This window comes from Sardina pilchardus, chromosome 16, assembly GCF_963854185.1.
Source record: "Sardina pilchardus chromosome 16, fSarPil1.1, whole genome shotgun sequence".
Classification (NCBI taxonomy): Eukaryota; Metazoa; Chordata; class Actinopteri; order Clupeiformes; family Clupeidae; genus Sardina; species Sardina pilchardus.
The window spans coordinates 11,678,544-11,697,294 of record NC_085009.1 but is presented as its reverse complement, the minus strand read 5'-3'; the positions used below and the strand labels follow the sequence as shown (position 1 = coordinate 11,697,294).

Here is an 18,751-nt window from a genome sequence, read left to right as displayed (position 1 = left end):
ACATTTCTTTTTACACAAAATAAAAAAGTGTTCTTAAACAAGATATGGAGACAAGTGCTGTATAATTTTGGAACTAAAATTAGGTTATATGCAAATATAGTCTAAATAGGAATAACTTCATTGTCTACTTCACGATTTTTATTTTGACAAAGATAAGAGCCGTGTATAACCCGGAAGAGAACATTCACAGTCATTTTAGGTGTTTGGACTTTTTTTGTTGCTTGCTTGGAGCGAAAATTAAAGAATTTGGCTTAATTTGACCAAGGAACTGTTTCGGTTCACGTTATTGTGGGGTTGCAATCTTTCAGTGAGTACAAACATTCGCTATGGTTTAAAGTGTATCGTCCAGTCTCTAATAACCGTGTCTCATAAGTAAGATTAACATTAGCCGATCACTTGCGAGCAGTTAGCTGTACAGGTGAACGAACGAGGCATTCATATGGCATTTAGTAGTGCTCTAAGATGTATGTTGTAGCGTTGATAAAAGGCTAACTTTTAATGTTAATACGTCGAGTTAGCTAACATTCAGTAATTATAGGTAGGTCTTATTTTATTCTGTACCACTTTGATTTGAGAGTTTCGCGTTTGAATTCACACACACTCTTTCTATGCTTTGCTTATACATGTTAATCGGTCTCCTTTTTTTCCAGAATTACTACTAACTCCTCAATTACCCCACAATGGCATCTGAGGTACTGAAAAAGCGCAAACCAAAAGTGCTCCGCAGCGAGGGAGGGACCCCTGAAATGAAACGAGGTCGTGGGGAGGGAGACCAGGTGCAGTAATGCTATTAATTGTTGGTCAGGTCCATCTTGTGCCTGTTCTTGCTCTCCCCTTGGTGGTCTGATTTGTTTAGGTGAATATTTTCTGTGTAGGGATGAGCACTATTTGTGATTAAGGAATTGCTGATGCACCTGGTAATATCAGTTTTGACTCACCACCACCACAAACTGAAGCAGCAAAGTGTGCAAAACAACATTTGTGTACCTGGCAAAACTTTTGGCTACGACTGAAGAATCCATCTGAATCTGAATTTAACTGTACTTATGCAGGATATACGTGTCTACAATGAGGAGGCGGTGCTCGATAACCGGAGCCCAGAGCAAGACTACGAGCAATACAAAGACAAGTGTGATGTCATTGTCAAACTCATGGGTGAAATTCAGGAGCTCAAAGTCAATGGAGCCAAAGAGGGGGTATGTTTTGAATCAACCTTTTCTTCACATCAGGTCTGACTGTTGACTGCTCTATATGTAACTCTTTCACCTTTCTGTGCAGTCAGTGGAGGTCGAAGAACGACGCAGGGAGTGCTGCATCCACTTTGTGACCCTGAAGAAGCTCAATCGACTCGCTCACATGAGACTCAAGAAAGGTCGTGATCAGACACAAGAGGTTTGGCTCTCTTCGTATCTCCATTGTCCTCTGGCGTGTGGCGGTGCAGAGGTTCTCAATAGGAGGGGTAGAGGCACTCATATCCCCATCTTGCTCTTAGGGTGCCTCTCATTCAGCGTTTATACGTCCTCCCTCGCTCCTTGGGCCTCGATCCTCACTGATCTACATAAAGAATGATGGGGTGAAAACAATGGGATAGTCCATCCAGTGTTAGTTATAGATCAGTGGGAACGCCCCTCAAGGATCGAGGATTGAGGAGGCATGTTTAGAAGCACCTATAGTCTCTCATTCACCACTAATATCTGTGCTAAATGCTAAAATTCAATTCAATTAAATGAAAGTAATATCTGTGCTAAATGCTACCCTATGCAGGCTAAGCAGCGGGTTGACGTGCTCCACCTGCAACTTCAGAATCTCCTGTATGAGGTTATGCACCTGCAAAAGGAGATCGGCAAGTGTCTTGAGTTCAAGTGAGTGCAACCGTTTTCCCCTCATGCTTGCTTTACATCAGAATGTTAGAGGTTTTGTTCTGTGCTGGATGTACACAGAAATGTGTTGTTTCATTTGAGTATTAAATTGCACAATCCAGTAAATATTTTTTTTCAGGTGTTGTTTCTGTGAATAATGCTATCTTTTTAGTTCAACGCCATGGATTTAGCTGATTGTGTGTGTGTGTGTGTGTGTGTGTGTGTGCGCACGTAGGTCCCAGCATGAGGAGATCGAGCTGGTCAGCACTGACGAGTTCTTTAACGAAGCTCCGTCTGAGATCTCCCGGCCTCACCTCACTAAAGATGACCCTCATCAGCTCACGCTGGCCCGTCTGGACTGGGAGCTGGAGCAGAGAAAGAGGTGAGACACAAGACATCTATTAATCTGTGGCCTTGCTTCTATCACATCATTCTTTCAGTGGAATGTGTTGTGTTGTTTCAAATTTCACTACCATGTCTTGTTTTGTTTCTTATCTTCATTATTGTACTGTGTTGAACAGTTCTCATGCAAGGAAGATGACGTGTGAATACCAATATGGCAATGATGTCATAGATGATGCAATTTCACACGCTTTTCAGTGAAGCCTAGGTTACAGTAGCACTGAAATAACAAGATATAGTATAAAAATTGTGGTTAAAAAAAGTGGTTTTGTGCTCAAATTAGGTTGGCAGAGCAATACAAGACTTCTCTTGCCAGCAAGGAGAAAATCCTGAAGGGAATTGAGGTGAAGAAGGAATACCTGGGCAACCTTCGGCCTGGACTCCAGTCCATCATGCAGGTAATGCCTACTGATGCTTAAGCACAGCCTGAAACACATGCTCACCTCATTTGTCAACTTCCCTGAATGGGGCCTGATTTGAAGTAAATGGATTTTCAAAATTCTACATTTTCTGTTACACCCCAATGCACGTGTATAAGGAGAGCACACACAGTGTTCTGTTCTCTTGATGTTGTGTTCTCCTCCCAACTTTTAGGAGCACATAGAGTAGTACCAACGATTGCCTAGAACCGTCTCTGCTAGCACTCAAAGTTCTAACACGCATTTCCTGCCTCTTGTCTTGCTCCTCCCAGGCCTCTCTTCCCCTTCAGGAGTATCTGTCCATGCCGTTTGAGCACGTGCAGAAGCAGGCCGACGTGGCCCGGCACCTGCCCCCGCCCCTCTACGTGCTGCTGGTGCAGGCCAGTGCCTATGGCCAAGCCTGTGGTAAGGGCTCGCCTCTGTCAATACTTAAGGGCCCTCATTGAAATGATGCAATGAGCAGTGTGTGTCTTGCTTGAGCTAAAGCTATTGATTACTTCTACCCTCTCTGCAATAACAGTTGTTGAACTGCAACCTAATCTTCTGTGTGTGTGTGTGTGTGTTTCAGATAAGAACCTGTCCGTTTTCATCAGTGGAGATGTTGATGAGGCCAAAGCACTCTCGAAGCCCAGAGAGGATTCACAGGGTCTGTTTGCAATTCTGAAGCCACTGTTCTTTATTTGCGTCTCTATTTCAGGTGTCTTCTTTACAGTACTTTCATTTGTTTTACACTGATGTCCTCTTACATTACTTTTATTTTGTTTTGTTTTACAGATGATGAAAGTGACTCAGATGCTGAAGAGGAGCAGAATACAGTAAGACCCTCTGTTTACTCTAGAGAGGAGCCGTTGTCAGTGCACTGATGCTTCTGAAGCTGCACTGTTACTGGCCGGGTTCCCCAGATTCGTTAAGAAGCTCTTAAGTGCTAAGAACTTCTTAGGAGAGCTCTAAGAACGTTCTAAGAATGCTCCTAAGAAGTTCTTAGCATTTAAGAGCTTCTTAACGAATCTGGGAAACCCGGCCAATCATGCTATCTGCTCATGGCCAGCTGAGTGGAGACGTGTTCACTTCACACACATCAGGATAACCATATTGGCATACATGCAACATACGTACATGATTCTCCCCTCTCCAAAACAGTCTCTGAGCTCTCCGACGCAAAAAAGGCTCTTTTATTAAAGAAAAGCATAGCAAAGCATGTGAGCATGACCTTCGGTCGAAACCTCCCTAAATTTCTTATCTTTGCAGGTGCATAGCTTAACTGTGAGGCACCTCTATGTTTCTGTGAATAACAACTTTGAACACACATATATGAAACTGTGGATTATAACTTTTACGCACACAAGTGAAGTTAACCATGATAATATATACATTTCTTTGTCAGTTCACTTCACACACATCAGAATAACCATATTGGCATACATGCAACATACAGTACGTACATGATGAATACAAACATGAAATTCATACTGAGTCAGTGGAAGATGACAGTGGGTTGAGCCAGAGGTGTTATTAGAACTTTGGCAGAGCCAGCATTCTAAGGTTATTGAACAGCTTTAGCAACAGTGCTCTCAAGGATAACTGACTGAAACAGTCAGAGCTACGTCAATAATTATTAGACATTTATTGTTCGACAGTTTGACTCATGTTGATTAAACCATTACAAGCTGCATTGTGACCCTGTAATGGCTATTTTGATGGGAAATATATTGTCTTAAATGTGTTTTGACATGTCATTGTCTCTAAATTGGTCATAAGGAAATGTTTCCCACAGCTACAAATGTATATTATAGTTGCAGGATGTTAACAGTGTGCGACGTGCTGTGTCCTAGCCTGTCAGATTTTTCCCTACTGTTGCAAAAACAACAACAACAACAACAACAACAAAAACTGAGAAAACAGGATGTCGGCGTCAGTGAATTCTCACATTACATTTGCTTGATATGTGATGACATATAACACCTTTTATTTTATTTATTTATTTGTTTGTTTGTTTGTTTTCTTGCAGAAGCGGCGTCGGCCAACTGTGGGCGGCCAGCTGGACGATAAACGCAAGGAGATGCTGAAGCGTCACCCTCTGTCTCTCTGTATAGACCTCAAGTGCAAAGGTTTGGAATGATCTTTTCTGTTTGAGACGACATGTAGCGATATGCAGACACCTGTAACATGACTCGCTGGCATTGGCTATAGAACTGGCTGAATAATTGGTTCCAGAGTCATGTCAAGTCATGTTTATTTATATAGCACATTTAAATACAACAGGAGTTGACCCAAAGCACTTTATTTACATGGCAAGTCAGGTTTGGGCAGGACAGTTGATACATAAGATAACAAAGAACTGGTTATAGGACTGGCTAAAGAAGAGATTGAGTCCGATCAGATATTTCTGACTCACTTTGTACACTGAAGGCCTTGTGCTGTTGGAACTGTGGAATACTCACTATATCCTGTACATCATTCCCGCTTAACTATGCCCCTTTCTCCTCTGCCCCCTTCTCCTTGTGCCTCCACTCAGATGGGAGTGTGCTGCATCTGTTCTTCTACTACCTGATGAACCTCAACATCTTGACTGTGAAGGCCAAAGTGTCAACCTCCTCACACCTGACCAATGTGATCAGTGCTGGGTAATTCAACATGTGGTCTTATTTTCCTGTGTGTGTGCACGCGTGCCGTGCATGCATGCATTTTGCCCACACTAGAATGTGTGTGTGTGTGTGTGTGTGTGTGTGTGTGTGTGTGGTGTGTTATATTCTCGTTCCTGTGACATACTAATGGCATTTTTTGGCTTATAGGGAGTTGTTGAACGCAAGCACACTGTTGAACTGCCTCTACACCGGCGATCAGGGAAAAGAAACTCCAAATCCGTCTAATCGCTACCAGTTTGACAAAGTCGGGTAAGACATATCACTACTCATCATGCCACTTTACTGGTTTAGCGGTCAGCTAAAGTTAGCAGTATTCCTCTACCGTAGGTTGTTTTGTTGGTAGGTGTTGAAGCTGTCCCCTGTTTGGATTGTTGGTCTGTCTTTTGTGTATTATCAGAGTTTGTTTAACACTTAAAAATGGACAAAACAGTTTGTTATTACAAATACATTTTTTTTACAAAATTGATTTTTACTGGAAGCGGTCTTAAGAAAAAAAGAAAATTAAAAAAGGAAGAAGCTGGAAATGTAAGGGTCACAGAGTAACCACAGGTCTTGGTCAATATCTTTTCAGGATCGTCACCTTTGGAGATTACGTGGGAGATTTAGGGCACCCCTACCTGTGGGTGCAGAGTTTGGGTGGACTTCAGTTTCCCAGCGACAACCCTGAGGTACGTGTCCCTGATGTCGTCGTACGGCTGTCAGCTTGTCCTTTTGGTGTTTTAAGCCCCCAACGTTGTCTTCCAGGCAGCGCTGCATGGGCGGGACTAGGGTTAGGTGCCTTGAAGTTGACTCACTGGGTGCCTCTCAACATGCCTCCTCGATCCTCGATGCTCGCTCCTCAAGGGGCGTTCCCACTGATCTATAACTAACACTGGATAGACTATCCCATTGTTTCCCCCCCATCATTCTTTATGTAGATCAGTGAGGAGCGAGGGAGGACGTATAAACGCTGCATGAGAGGCACCTACTGCCTTGGAGTCGACGGTGGGGTCTTAAAACACGTCGAGCACAAACTTGTCTTCACGTTCCCTTCTGTCAATGAGGCACTGTTAGTCGTTAGAAAGTTTTGGGAGCAGTTCCATAACGGCTGTGGGGGCTGTGTGGATGCGGTGTGTGGGTGCTAATTGGCTGCGGCGTGCCCACGGAGGTGTGATGTGCGATGTGCGGTGTGGTTTGTCCTCACAGAGCGTGGGGGCGGGGAGCAAGCTGAGCGCCAGTCACATGGAGCACACCATGAAGCTGCTCCGGAGCCGCCTGCAGGCCCGCCTGGCCCTGCACAAGCAGTTCATCTCACTGGGTAAGACACACACACACACACACATACACACACCAGCGTACACACACATACACAAGCGTACACACACACACACACACACACACACACACACCAGCGTACACACACACACACACACACACACACACACACACCAGCGTGTACACACACACACACACACACACACACACCAGCAGCATACACACACACACACACGCACACACACACGGACCAGTGTTCGCACAGACACATACACAACAGCACCCACACTCAAAGGCGTGTTCACACAGACTCACACACACACACGCGCACACACACACACACACACACACGAATGTTCACGCACACTAGACTGATAAGGCCAATACGATTGTAGTCTTTTTCTCTGTCAGTGAGTCAGTGCACATTACACAGATTGACACAATGTTGGCGGTGTGTGACGGTGTGCATTGCGTGGTTGATGGCCTTGGACATGATTTGCATTGTGTACGGAGTATCTGCCGACGGGGTTTGCATAACGCTTCACTCTGACGGTCCGGCTCCATTAGCAGACCACAAATGTAGTGTGTTAATTTGTTTGAATACAGTGAACCATGGTTTGCGGTTGTGGTGGCTACGCTTCCATAACACTTGAGGTTTCCAAGGAGTTGTAGCAGTTAGGGGAGGGGCTAGTTTGGGTTGGGGCATTTCAAAGGGGCACTTTATTTTCTTTGTGTGGTAGGTAGCCACACCATATGCAGGTCATATTATGTACACAGTGTGGTACAGTGTGGTAAATCTAGTCTTAGTTTTATAGGGGGTGATTCAAATATAACACCAGGCAGTCTTTATTTCCAATGCACACCTAACAATGAAGTGCTAGAGTTAAAAATAGAGGCAGTGACCAAGCAGCCAACGCTGACTCCTGTTTTCCTGTGGAAACGGCACTTCGGGGTCTTATTGCATCCATTACTGTCACAGCCTGTCTCTTGATGGGCGCATGGCATGCCCTCACAGATGTTCCTCTCCTTGCACATGACATGTTTTGATACCCTTTGGAGCCGCACTCGTGTATCAGGTGAAGCTCCTGCTGGAGGTTGATGGTGCATTCAGTCTCTGGAACCGGGGATTTGTCAGGGATTTGCTGTGCAAGTGACCGTAATGTGGCAGCTGCCTCCAGCCTCCGCTTCAGGTCATTGAATTTTATGTGCCTACCCTGTGGTGCCTCATTCTTTTCTCACCATAGGAGGCTACAGATTGGTGAAGGAAAACTGTTATTTTCAAGTACATACCAGGTGAAATTTCAATAGAACTAGTGGGACATTATTTATTAGTGAAATTTCATTTAAGATGGGAAATGAGAAAAGTGTGTCAACTTTTTGGCGTGGTACATGTAGATGATTTCAGAGGCTCAGGACGGGGCAGTAGAAGACTTTAGCCTTCCTGGGCATGGTCAAGCAGTCAGATGAGTCCATGAGCGTTTCAAAACTCAGCTTAGGCTTTCAGTGACACTGACCGTAGTTCAGGCAGGGGGCAGCGAGACCGATCCAGGGAGATGAGGCAGAGCTGAAGAGGGAAGAGACAGCTCGAGGGTATTCTCAGATAGAGGACACAGGGAGAGGACTCTGGGAAGAGCGAGAGGCAGAGCCTTTTTCCCTACTCTTGCAGGTACATTTCTCCCCAGTCCGAAGAGCCTTCTTCTTAGAGAGTGACTGTCTCTCCCGGTAAAAGCCGTCTCTGGGGTCGGCACCAGGGACACTGGTCCACCTGTCCTGTATACAATATGAAGCTTGGGCATGTATATGGCATATAGGCTGATATGGCCTAAGGCATAAGGCTTTGCACTGTGCACGGGCTGTGTGCATACTGTATTTGCATTAGTATACGTTTTTGTTCAGTGAGGGAATGAACAAAAATGTGTATAAGATTATGGATTGTGTGTCTTGTGGCTGCACTCTTATTTGGTGTGATGCCATAACCTTCACAGACTTCCCAGACGAGTAATACAATCGAGCCAGTGTTTTCGGTTTCTGTTAGAATAGACTTCTGTGTACTGCTCTGCATGCTGTTTGTGAGGTGTTTTAATGGCTAATTTTGCTTTTCTCTGCCCTCTGTTGTTTTGTGGCTGTAGAGCACAGTATCGTGCCGGTGTCTGCCGAGTGCCAGGACCTCTTCCCTGCCAAAGTGATCTCCCGCCTGGCTCGCTGGAGTGCCATCACCTACCAGGAGTTTGAGGTACAGTACTTCCGTCAACAGACCTGCTCATAGACTCTCTTCTTTGTCACTGTCTTAACTGTTTCTCTTTCTTACATATACACACACACACACACACACATACACACACACACACACACACACACACACACACACACACACGTTCTCACTCACTCATTCATCCATGCACCTAGTTCAAATAATGTAAAGTAGATAGATGATTGAACAAGATGAGAACAATGTGCTTTATTGGTTGGTATGTAATTCTATGCCTGTGTGATTGTGGGCATGCATTTTGCAGGAGATGCCAATGGCGCAGCACGTGCTGAAGGCAGGCCTGGCTCACGAGACTGACCTCTTCTTCATGGCGGTGGTGGAAAGAGGAACAGGTGAGACACCGTGATTTGCAGGATAACGAACTGAGCAAGGCCAGGCCGGGCTGGACTGCCATCTGGCATAACGGACATTTTCCCAGTGGGCCGGCGTACCTTTGGGTCGATCAGATTGAATTATTATCTATTATCAGTTCAGCCCAAAGCAAGGACAGTCAGCGGCCCATTGGTTCAGATTATAACTTGACAGTGATGTGCTGAATAGCAACCTTGGCAAGGCCGAGCTCAACTGGCCATCTGGCACATCGGGCAATTTCCCGGTGAGCCGGCGTACTTTTTGTGCCGATCAAATTCAATTATTTGTCATCCATCAGCCAAAAGCAAGGACAGTCGGTGGCCCATTGGTTCATTTTCTAACCTGACCATGACGTGCCGGATAACGACCCGGGCAAGATAAAGAAGGGGAGGGAGGGAAAGGCTGATCTCTCACTCCTCTCCTTTCTCTCTTTGTGTCTCTTCCCTCCATCACGGCTCCAGCTCGTCTGAACGCGATCGTGGTGCTGAACCCCCGCTACCCCGACGTCACGCCCTTGTTCTCCCTCTCGCTCATGTGGAAGGGCGAGCGCACCGGACGCACGGACGACAACCTGCGGGTGAGAGAAGGCTTACCTTAAACCAGTTTGCACCCAGGGGTTAAAGTTCACAGGCGATTTCAGGCATGGGCCAGGCTGAGCTTTGAAAATAGATCATTATAGGCCTACATGTGCATCTCAGGAGGCACTTAAACCAGTTTGCTCCCAGGGGTTAAAGTTCACAGGCGATTTCAGGCGTGGGCCAGGCTGATTAAGCTTTGAAAATATATCATTATACAGTTGCATATCAACATATTACAATATAGTGAAAAGGTCTATTGCCCTGGCCAGACTGATTAAATGTTCAGGGAACCATTGCCAATATTTTGACTTAGCTGATTAGAGTAGTCTCAGGTTGGCACTTCTGTATTATAAATTCTTTATTGAGATACTGGATTCAATCAGTCAAACAATATTGGAATAATCTAGTTGAATTAAAAAAAAGGCTTGCAATATTTCACTTTATGTGTAATCAGCTATGATATTTGACAATGTTTTGAGATGCATTTGTATTGAAGTGTATTGCTTTGATTGAGAAGGGCATTTTCAAAGGCCTTATACATCTTGTACGCGTTAAGAAAATTGGTCCCTGACCCTCACAAAGAGGTTCACCTCACAAAGCCTAAACTGCTTCTCACCACGTCCAGGCCATGGAGAGTGAGGTCAACGTCTTCAGGGCAGAGCTTCAGGGACCCCGTCCTGGCCACCAGCTACTGACCAATCAGCTCCAGCGCCTGAACGTGTGTCTGGACGTGTACCTGGAGACGGAGAGCCAGGTGTGCGATGGGATGGAAGGACCGAGAGAGTTCCCCAGGGAGAAGATGTGCTTACGCACGGCCAGGTAACATCATCGTTGACTGAGCATTAATAATTAATATAAGTTGATTTTACAGCAATGCCCGGAGTTCATACAAGCAACAATCAAATGACCGACAGCAACAAAAGAACATGTGACACAGACGTTAACATAAAAAAAGAAAATACCTGAACATACACAAACACATCTTCAAGTGGTTATCAGTCTTTCAGTGACTGTGAAGGCTATGTGTAAGTGCAGTGCACTTTTATGTGAATCTAATATATTTATATTACAAACAACATTATTGAATGATCCCCTCTTTTTTTTGTTTACAGGGGTCCAAATCGTCTGAAACCCTTCAAGTACAACCATCCACAGGGTTTCTTCAGCCATCGCTGATCCCAGTCACTCTCTCCTGACGAAGCTGGGTCCCAACAAATCCGTTCCTTTCCAGTGACCTATTTTTACACGACTTTTAATGTTGGTTAGAGCTAAATAGAAAAAGAAAAAAAACAAAGCAAATAAATGTTCTTCAGTTTTTTTTGTAAAGCGTTTGAGTTGTGTGCCAGTTCCTGTTGTCGCTGTCTCTTTGTCTTTCCTGTTGCCTGTCTGTCTCCCCTGTTTCGCTCAGTCTGACGTTTATAAATAGAACGCGCAGCTCGATCTGATTGGTGTGTGACTGGCCCGAGCGGGCTTTCGTCATTTCTGCCGAGTCACTTCCAGACAGCACAGGGGAATACTGATGCTCATGTTGTTAACCTTCAGGCTACAGACTTGAAACCAAACCGATATGTCGTGCTTTCGGCTCTCCGCTATCCGGGGCAGAGCGGTTCATCCCGTTAATCCTCTGGTTTACAATTTCACGGTGCTTCCACTATGTTTCCGTAGAAAAGAACTCACTGGATTTGTCGCCTCAAGAAAATGTATAGACATATTCCTTCCCCCATTACACTATTTGCATCATGAAGAGTCAAGATGGTTTAATACAGTTGTTTTCATAAGTAAATGATAGCCTGAACACTTTTTTTTGTTTTGTTTATAACAGACTGAGGTTAAATTTAGAGTGTGAAAATAAGCTTTGATCTGGGCCAAGCAGGAGACAAATCTGTGGGCATTGAGTGGGGGAAAAAAACACATACTCCTAAAACAAACAATTCAGGAATGAATAAGGATGCATAAATATAGTTAGATTAAAATGGTCAGGGCTGTAAGATCTGGGTTGGTTCAGCTGTGCAGATCGAACCACATAGAATACTGAATGTGCAGTTTAGTTTATTGACTTCAGCACCACAAGCATCCCTTTTGTGTTGGAAATTCCTCAGAAATAAATGTTTTAAGTTGTCTCAAGTTGTCTCCTCACTGCAATATGATGTAATGAAAGCACATTTGCGTCAGCTTTGAGCAAGTGACGTTTCTTTTAGCACTCGGGGGGGATGAGTAGATCTTTTACATTTATTTAGACGAGTCTCCTGACAGAGGCACATCAAGGAGAACTCGGGAGGAGACAGCGCGCCTCTGCAAGTGTGTGTGCGTGCGTGTGTGTGGAAGCGTGCATGTGTGGAAGCGTGCGTGCGCGCAGGCACGCTGATTCTGTAGCTGTGCCTCCTGCATTATGCATGAGGGCTGATTTGGGAGGCCTCTAAGCTATTTTTTTTTTGGAACAGGCGAGTGCTCTGCTCCTCAGCCGCATTGCAGTAGTCTTTAAACAGCCCAGCCTACCCCATCCAGCCTCTAAAAGGGTGTAAGCTCCCTCCCTCCCTTCCTCCCTCCCTCTGAACACACACCAAACACACACACAGTTTTTGATTCATGGCCCACAACTTAATCATGCTGATATGTTCTGCCAACAACAACAGCTGCCTTTGATCAATGACTGCGGCCTTGATCAGAAAATGAGACACACTGACATCAGAAAGTGATGTTTGTCTGGCCCAGCCTTTATTAATGGATCACTTTTTCTGTGAAAGCACCCAGCATTATATTGCATTCAAGTTGTGGAGTATCACTGCATTCATGGTTCAGTGTAAAGTGCATGATAAACATTACTTTTGCCTCGCCTTGCTTTGTAATATCAGTAAATAGACTCATTTATTCATTAGTAAATATACTTCTGCATATCAACAAATATATTTTTTTTAACATATCACATTCTTAGAGGAATCCTGACCAGCTTGTACAGGGTAATAGTGCTATCAGGGGTGGTGCGTTCAGTATTTTTTCTTGACATGGATGTTCCCAGCAAATTGGACATTTTAATGCACTTGATAGAACAGCCAGCAAGTTGACTGATTTTTTAAGAGCATTCTGCATTGACTACAATCATACATTGAAGCTATCATTCCTTGCTTTATGAAACTATTGCTTGTCCTTTTCACCGGAAGTTTGTGACACCCTTGTGGCTCAAGGCTCTTTGGTGTTTTCTTTCTCTCCCTTCCTCCCCCTTTTGTACTCCTTGTGGACTTGGATCGTTTACTTCTTGGGCTTCTCGTCGGTGCCCTTTGCCTCCTTTGCTTCGGTGGCTGAAGACTTCTCGGCTTTCTCGGCGGTTTTTGCCGCCTCTTTTGTGGCAGCTGCGGGAGTGTCTTTGGCCTCCGCTTCGTCCGCCTTTTTGTCTTCCTTCTTGGGATCGGCTTTCTCTGGAGATTTCTTCTCCGGTGCCGGTTTGGCAGCAGGCTTGGTCTCCTCCTTGGGCTTCTCGTCCTTTGGAGCAGCTGGCTTCTCTTCCTCTTTCTTAGCTGGTGATGTGTCCTTTGAAGGAGCCTTGGGCTCGTCCTTTTTGTCACCTGCCTTGGAGGTCGCGTCCTTCTCTACCTCCTCCTTTGCGTCCTCCTCTGCCTGGTCTTTGTCCTCGGCTTCAGCCTGCTCTTCCTTGTCTTTGGGCTTAGGAGCTTTCTTGTCTTCTGGCTCTGGTGTGCTCTTGCTCTTTTCCTCCGCAGGGGACTTGGACTCTTTCTTTCCCGCGGTTTTCGACCCGGCAGCCTTCGTAGGTGACTTGGCCTTCTCCGGTGCAGGTGATTTTGGTGGAGACTTGGGCTGAGGTGTTTTAGGTGGTGATTTGGTGGGCGGTGACTTGGATACAGGGGATTTGGTCTTAGGAGACTTGGATTCCGGAGATTTTGTAGCGGGTGACTTTGTTTTGGGAGACTTGCTCTCAGGTGACTTGGAAGCCGGTGACTTGGCAGCCGGTGACTTGGAAGCTGGGGTCTTAGCTTGAGGAGATTTGGAAGGCGGTGAAGTTGAATCCTTCTCCTCAGATTTTTCATCGGTGGGAGACTTTGAATCTTCTCCCTCCTCTGCGGCCGCCTCTTCCTCCTCACCTCCCTCTTCCTCCTTCCCTTCCTCTTCCTCCTCCCCCTCGCCCTCCTCTTTCTCCTCCTCTCCTCCCTTCTCTTCATCCGATTTGGCCTCCCCCTCTACATCCTCAGCGGCCTCTTCTCCTTCCTCTTCTTCCTTTTCCCCCTCTTCCTCACCTCCTTCTTCTTTTCCTCCTTCTTCTCCTCCTTCTCCCTCATCCTCTCCCTCCTCCTCTGCCTCCTCCGTCTCCTCTTTTATGTGAGAGGTGATCTTCCCCTCCAGGTAGGAGTATGAACTCAGACCTGACACATAACGGGTCTCCTCTCCTTCCAGCAACTTCCTGTAGGAGACACAGAACACACAAATGTTCTCAAAACGTTACACTAGTCACTGCTAGTGAAAGTAGACTCCTGCTGGGTTATGGCAACAGACAGGAAGATAAACAAGTTTCCTCTACGGATGTTCAGGCCATTGTGGGCCGAATCAAGTCTATACTCTGCAAAGTGTAAAATGAAAACAATCCCTTTTTTGTTAAGAAAGAAAGATGATATATTTCCACTGCAAGTGCAAAAAAATGTCTACCCACCTATAAGCAGCGATTTCGATATCTAATGCCATCTTCACATTCAGCAGGTCCTGGTATTCCCTGAGCTGACTAGCCATTTCCATTTTTGTGCCCCTCAGCTCACTGTCCAGATGATGAAGGGTATCCTAAAAGGGTAAGAACACACAAGCACATCTCACCATCAGATCTCCAGGGGAAGGCTGAGTGGCATGGGTGGTTTTCTCTTATTTTGAAGTCAATGTATTACATATGAGTTAATGCATTTAATGTTTCCAGCAGCTAAACTGTTTGAAAAGACCTATTATAGGTAGACTATTTTGGTCTACACCGCTGTGTGGTGCAAACGCATCAGAACTTATGTTGTAATTAATGCATGTCAAGTTTTATAGTCATATGTTTGTTATTATTTGTAAGGTAAACAATACTGGTCAATAGAGCAGAGTAAATGAAATAATGCACTAAAATATGCTGTAGAGAACCAAAAATGGTTCTGTTGCATGCTTCATACAGTATATGGCACCCTTAAATGGTTCTTGCAAGCCTGCATGGTTCTATATAGCACCTCAAGAACACTTTTTTTAAAGCGTGTGCATTTGTATAATTAAGAGGTTAAGCCTATGGCCTGCCTGGAGAGATGCCATGTCTCCTTGGTGACGGTCTTCAGTCTCGCAGCACTGCCTCTCCAGCGAGTCCCTAGTGCCCTTCAGGGTCTCCAGCTCCACGATGCGGCTCTGCAGCTGCCTGCGGTACTCGGACATCTCATCCTGGGCTGCGCGGATAGCGTCGTCGTTGAACTGGGCCGCGTCGGACAATTTCTCCATTCGAACTGCGAACAATACACACCCCCAAGTCATGCCACCACTGCGGACATTGTCGTTGCCAACAATTTCATTTGGCCTGCTGGAGACGAGCCAAGACATGCCCACTCGTTTTCTACGGAGCTCCTATGCCTCATTTCTTTAAAATGAAGTAATGGGTAGCAATCCATGTCAATCATACCCTACTTTTACGGCGGCACGACCAACGTCAGTTTATAATTACGCAATATATAAGTTGGCGAGTGAGGTGCTTGACAAAAATCCAACGCTATAAGCCATAAGCTATAATATATTTACGCAATACAATATTTACTCGAACTGTAAACACAGGCCACTTTTATTTACTAGCATCTCAGCTTGTCCTCAGTCCCCCCCTTTCTCCCTGCTGTCCTCAGTTTACCCTGCCTGCGCTGAGCCTGCAGTTTTCAATTGTGCACGGCTCCCCCTGGCGTGACGCCGACAGCGGAGAGCTGGGACAGGTAAATGATTAGATACATGAATAAAACCACATTATGAAATATATACAGCCAAATAAGTCATTTGCCTTTGCACAGTGTTTTATAAAATGGCAAATACGGCTTTTCGTTTCATCAAAAGGGGTCATCTGCACATGTAATTATCATAGCAGACTGTCGAGGTATTAGTCTGCGGCAGAAAAGCTGACTCACGTTACGTTACTATGGCAAGATAGACAACATGAGGTAGACCCAGGTAATACAGGGAGCCTGTGCTACCCCAAATGTTTAATTAAACCATTGTTTCGCATGGTGGCAACGCCTTGCAGTGAACAAAAACTCTCATTCTGTCTGAACTGGTATTTCAGAACCTTGGAGAGAGACTCTCCATGGCAAATTATGCATATGACGAGGACGGCCATTTAAAGTTTAAAGTGTCACACTAGTATGTGTAGGCTAATTGTGCTCTTTTAAAAACAACTTTTCTTATAGTTCTCATCTTGTAAACCCGCCTCACCTCTGAACCATTCCTCCGCCTGAGCTGAATTCATGGACGCATTAGCATCCAGTTGCGCGCGGATTTCACGGAGGGCACTGGTCAAGTCAGCCTTCAGCTGATGCCGGGACTCGACGGTCACTTGCGAACCCTGGATCTGCGTGAGCAGGTCGTTCACCTCGTCTTCGTGATTCTTCTTCTGGAAGGCCAACTCGTCCTGCAGGGACTGCATCTTTTTGTCGAGCTCCAGACGCGCAAGTTCGGACTCATCGATATACTTGGTCACGGCACGGATGGCTGCCTCAAGTTCTTCGCGTCCTCGCATCTCATCTTCAAGCCTTGCCCTCATGTGCTGTAGGTCCTCGTCAATGTGCTGTTGTTCGAAGAAAAACTGAGCCTTCTCCTGGGTGAGTTGAGCGATTGTGTCCCGCAGTTCCCCGAGCTCACGATCATAATGCTCGCCGACGGATGAGCGCCCGGCTTGACTTTGTCGCAGCGCAGTTGCCTCCGCTTCCAGGTGTTTATTCTGCAGCTCAAGGTGTCGCACCTTCTCTATGTAGACGGCAAACCGGTCATTAAGAGCTTGAAGGATCTCTTTCTCGCTGCGGGACCTTGGCTCTCCGTTGAAGGGCTCCAAGCTGTCAGCAGAAAGCCCACCTGTGCGTCGGTAACCGGAGGAGACCGAGCTGCGAGACAGACCCGCAGAGTGGAAACCACTTGACACTGGAGTTGTCCTTGTCCGCATAGTTATTTGGCCCTTACGGTAATAACCGGGCCCGTATAGGTTATCCATAATATAACTCATGTTTCTCCGACCACAATCAGTAGCACTGCGGCACTCCACACAGCATCAGCTTTTATATAGCGAGAGGAAAATAAAGCTTGCGACTCAGCATCATCCAGCGCGCCACAATGAACTCTTCTTAAAGTCATAGGTGCGCCTCACTACCCCCAAGTGACGCCGGTTCCTAAATAAACCAAAGCGATGCCCCCGTTAACCACCATTACATCATCTTTATATTTCTTACAAAACAACTGCTAAATCATTCAAGTGCTGGAATTGTGTGCAGTAGCCCTGTTCCCAAAGTCAAGAGGGAACGTGCATGGGCTGCATGTGAAAACAACTTAAGAATTATTTGAACTATAACCTAGGCTGGGCTATAATCATTGAGGGAATTTTAAGTCAGTAACCAAATGCCTCAACCTTTGTCAATCACATTAACAGTCGCCATTATAATTTGACACTCCCGAAGGCTGTCTGACCAGTCTGCCTATTTCTTCTAGGCCTTACTTGACATATTCTGACATGGCTATAATTACAGTCATTATCATTAATCAGAATGAATAATTAATCAGTTGCTGATAACTGATGACTTGGCCTGCTTATGCCATCCTCAGTCTTTATTGAGTTTTAATGGGGAATAGAGAGGGCGTAGGTGGGGATTTTGGAGTACTTCCCATGGGCTTGGGGCACGGATTCGGACGGATCTCTGTCCAAGCAACGTTGCTCTCAGCAGTAAATGTTTTGCCAGCCTTTGATTTATGGCAAAGATATTAGCGTAAAATAGGCATTTAAAAACAATCAAATACGGGAACTCTGTCGGTTGCTGACTTTGGCACACTCAATCTTATTTCTATAGGGATGCTGAAGAGGTGGTTAAAAACAAAGTTAAGTGATACTTCTGGAGTCTACCTAGCTGTATGATTAAACTTTTGGATATTTACTATGAAACTTTTAAGTGTATTTCCTTCCTAGTCTTTGGCCTAACACGTTTTATGATATGAGTAGTCTTAATGAGAGGGTGGTGGAGGGGGGGGGGGTGCTCTATAGGGGGGGACCTATAGCGCCTTTATATATTCATTGTTAAGTGAAGCATAGTATTCATTTGAATTTGTAGGTGAACTACTCCTTTAAGGGTGATTGAGGACAAGCATTGACTAAATGACACACAGGGAGCCACTCTCGCTGAAAATGAACAAGTGATGAGGAGAGAAGATGGGAGGAGGAAGAGAGGGAAAGGAAGGGGAGGGAAGAGGAGAGGAGAGCAGGGGAGGAACCCAGTCACCTTGCACACACAGCATTACTCTGGCACCTCTCAGCATGACTCAGCACAACATCTATACAGGGGCTATTATATTCGTGTGTGTGTGTGTGTGTGTGTGTGTGTGTGTGTGTGTGTGTGTGTGTGTGTGTGTGTGTGTGTGTGTGTGTGTGTGTGTGTGTGTGTGTGTGTGTGTGTGTGTGTGTGTGTGTGTGTGTGTGTGTGTGTGTGTGTGTGTGTGTGTGTGTGTGTGTGTGTGTGTGTGTGTGTGTGTGTGTGTGTGTGTGTGTGTGTGTGTAGGCTATATATGTGGTTGTCTGAGAGAAGGAGTATTAAAAGAGTTCATTTTGAATGTTGAGCATATGGATATGAGTTTAGTCACAGAAGCCACTGGAACTTTTTTTTAAAGCATTGTTTTCGGGTAGGGTTTTTTTTGTTCTTAAACAACAGGGTTTATATACTGTAGCATGTTTATGAAGAATATACACATGGTAATATTTGTAAATGTTTACATTCAAATTCTATGT

At 45.3% G+C, this 18,751-nt stretch overlaps 2 protein-coding genes across 2 annotated transcripts; one reads left to right on the top strand and one right to left on the bottom strand.

Annotated features, from left to right (window-relative positions):
• The first annotated feature begins 171 nt into the window (after window positions 1–171).
• Window positions 172–11,103, top strand: thoc5 (THO complex 5). The gene is made up of 20 exons (XM_062515825.1): window positions 172–307; window positions 651–776; window positions 1,053–1,196; window positions 1,279–1,392; window positions 1,765–1,862; window positions 2,095–2,241; window positions 2,545–2,659; window positions 2,953–3,085; window positions 3,249–3,326; window positions 3,455–3,495; window positions 4,689–4,788; window positions 5,196–5,304; window positions 5,473–5,574; window positions 5,897–5,993; window positions 6,511–6,622; window positions 8,709–8,812; window positions 9,093–9,180; window positions 9,661–9,776; window positions 10,403–10,596; window positions 10,890–11,103. Exons 2-20 carry the CDS (start codon window positions 681–683, stop codon window positions 10,951–10,953), a joined length of 2,052 nt encoding a protein of 683 aa, XP_062371809.1. The 5' UTR covers window positions 172–307; window positions 651–680; the 3' UTR covers window positions 10,954–11,103.
• Window positions 11,104–12,472: 1,369 nt separating this feature from the next.
• Window positions 12,473–17,080, bottom strand: LOC134059428 (neurofilament medium polypeptide-like). Its single transcript, XM_062515821.1, has 4 exons — window positions 16,204–17,080; window positions 15,040–15,239; window positions 14,435–14,559; window positions 12,473–14,188 (listed from the first exon to the last, which is right to left on the bottom strand). Exons 1-4 carry the CDS (start codon window positions 16,985–16,987, stop codon window positions 13,024–13,026), a joined length of 2,274 nt encoding a protein of 757 aa, XP_062371805.1. The 5' UTR covers window positions 16,988–17,080; the 3' UTR covers window positions 12,473–13,023.
• Between the last annotated feature and the right edge of the window lie 1,671 nt (window positions 17,081–18,751).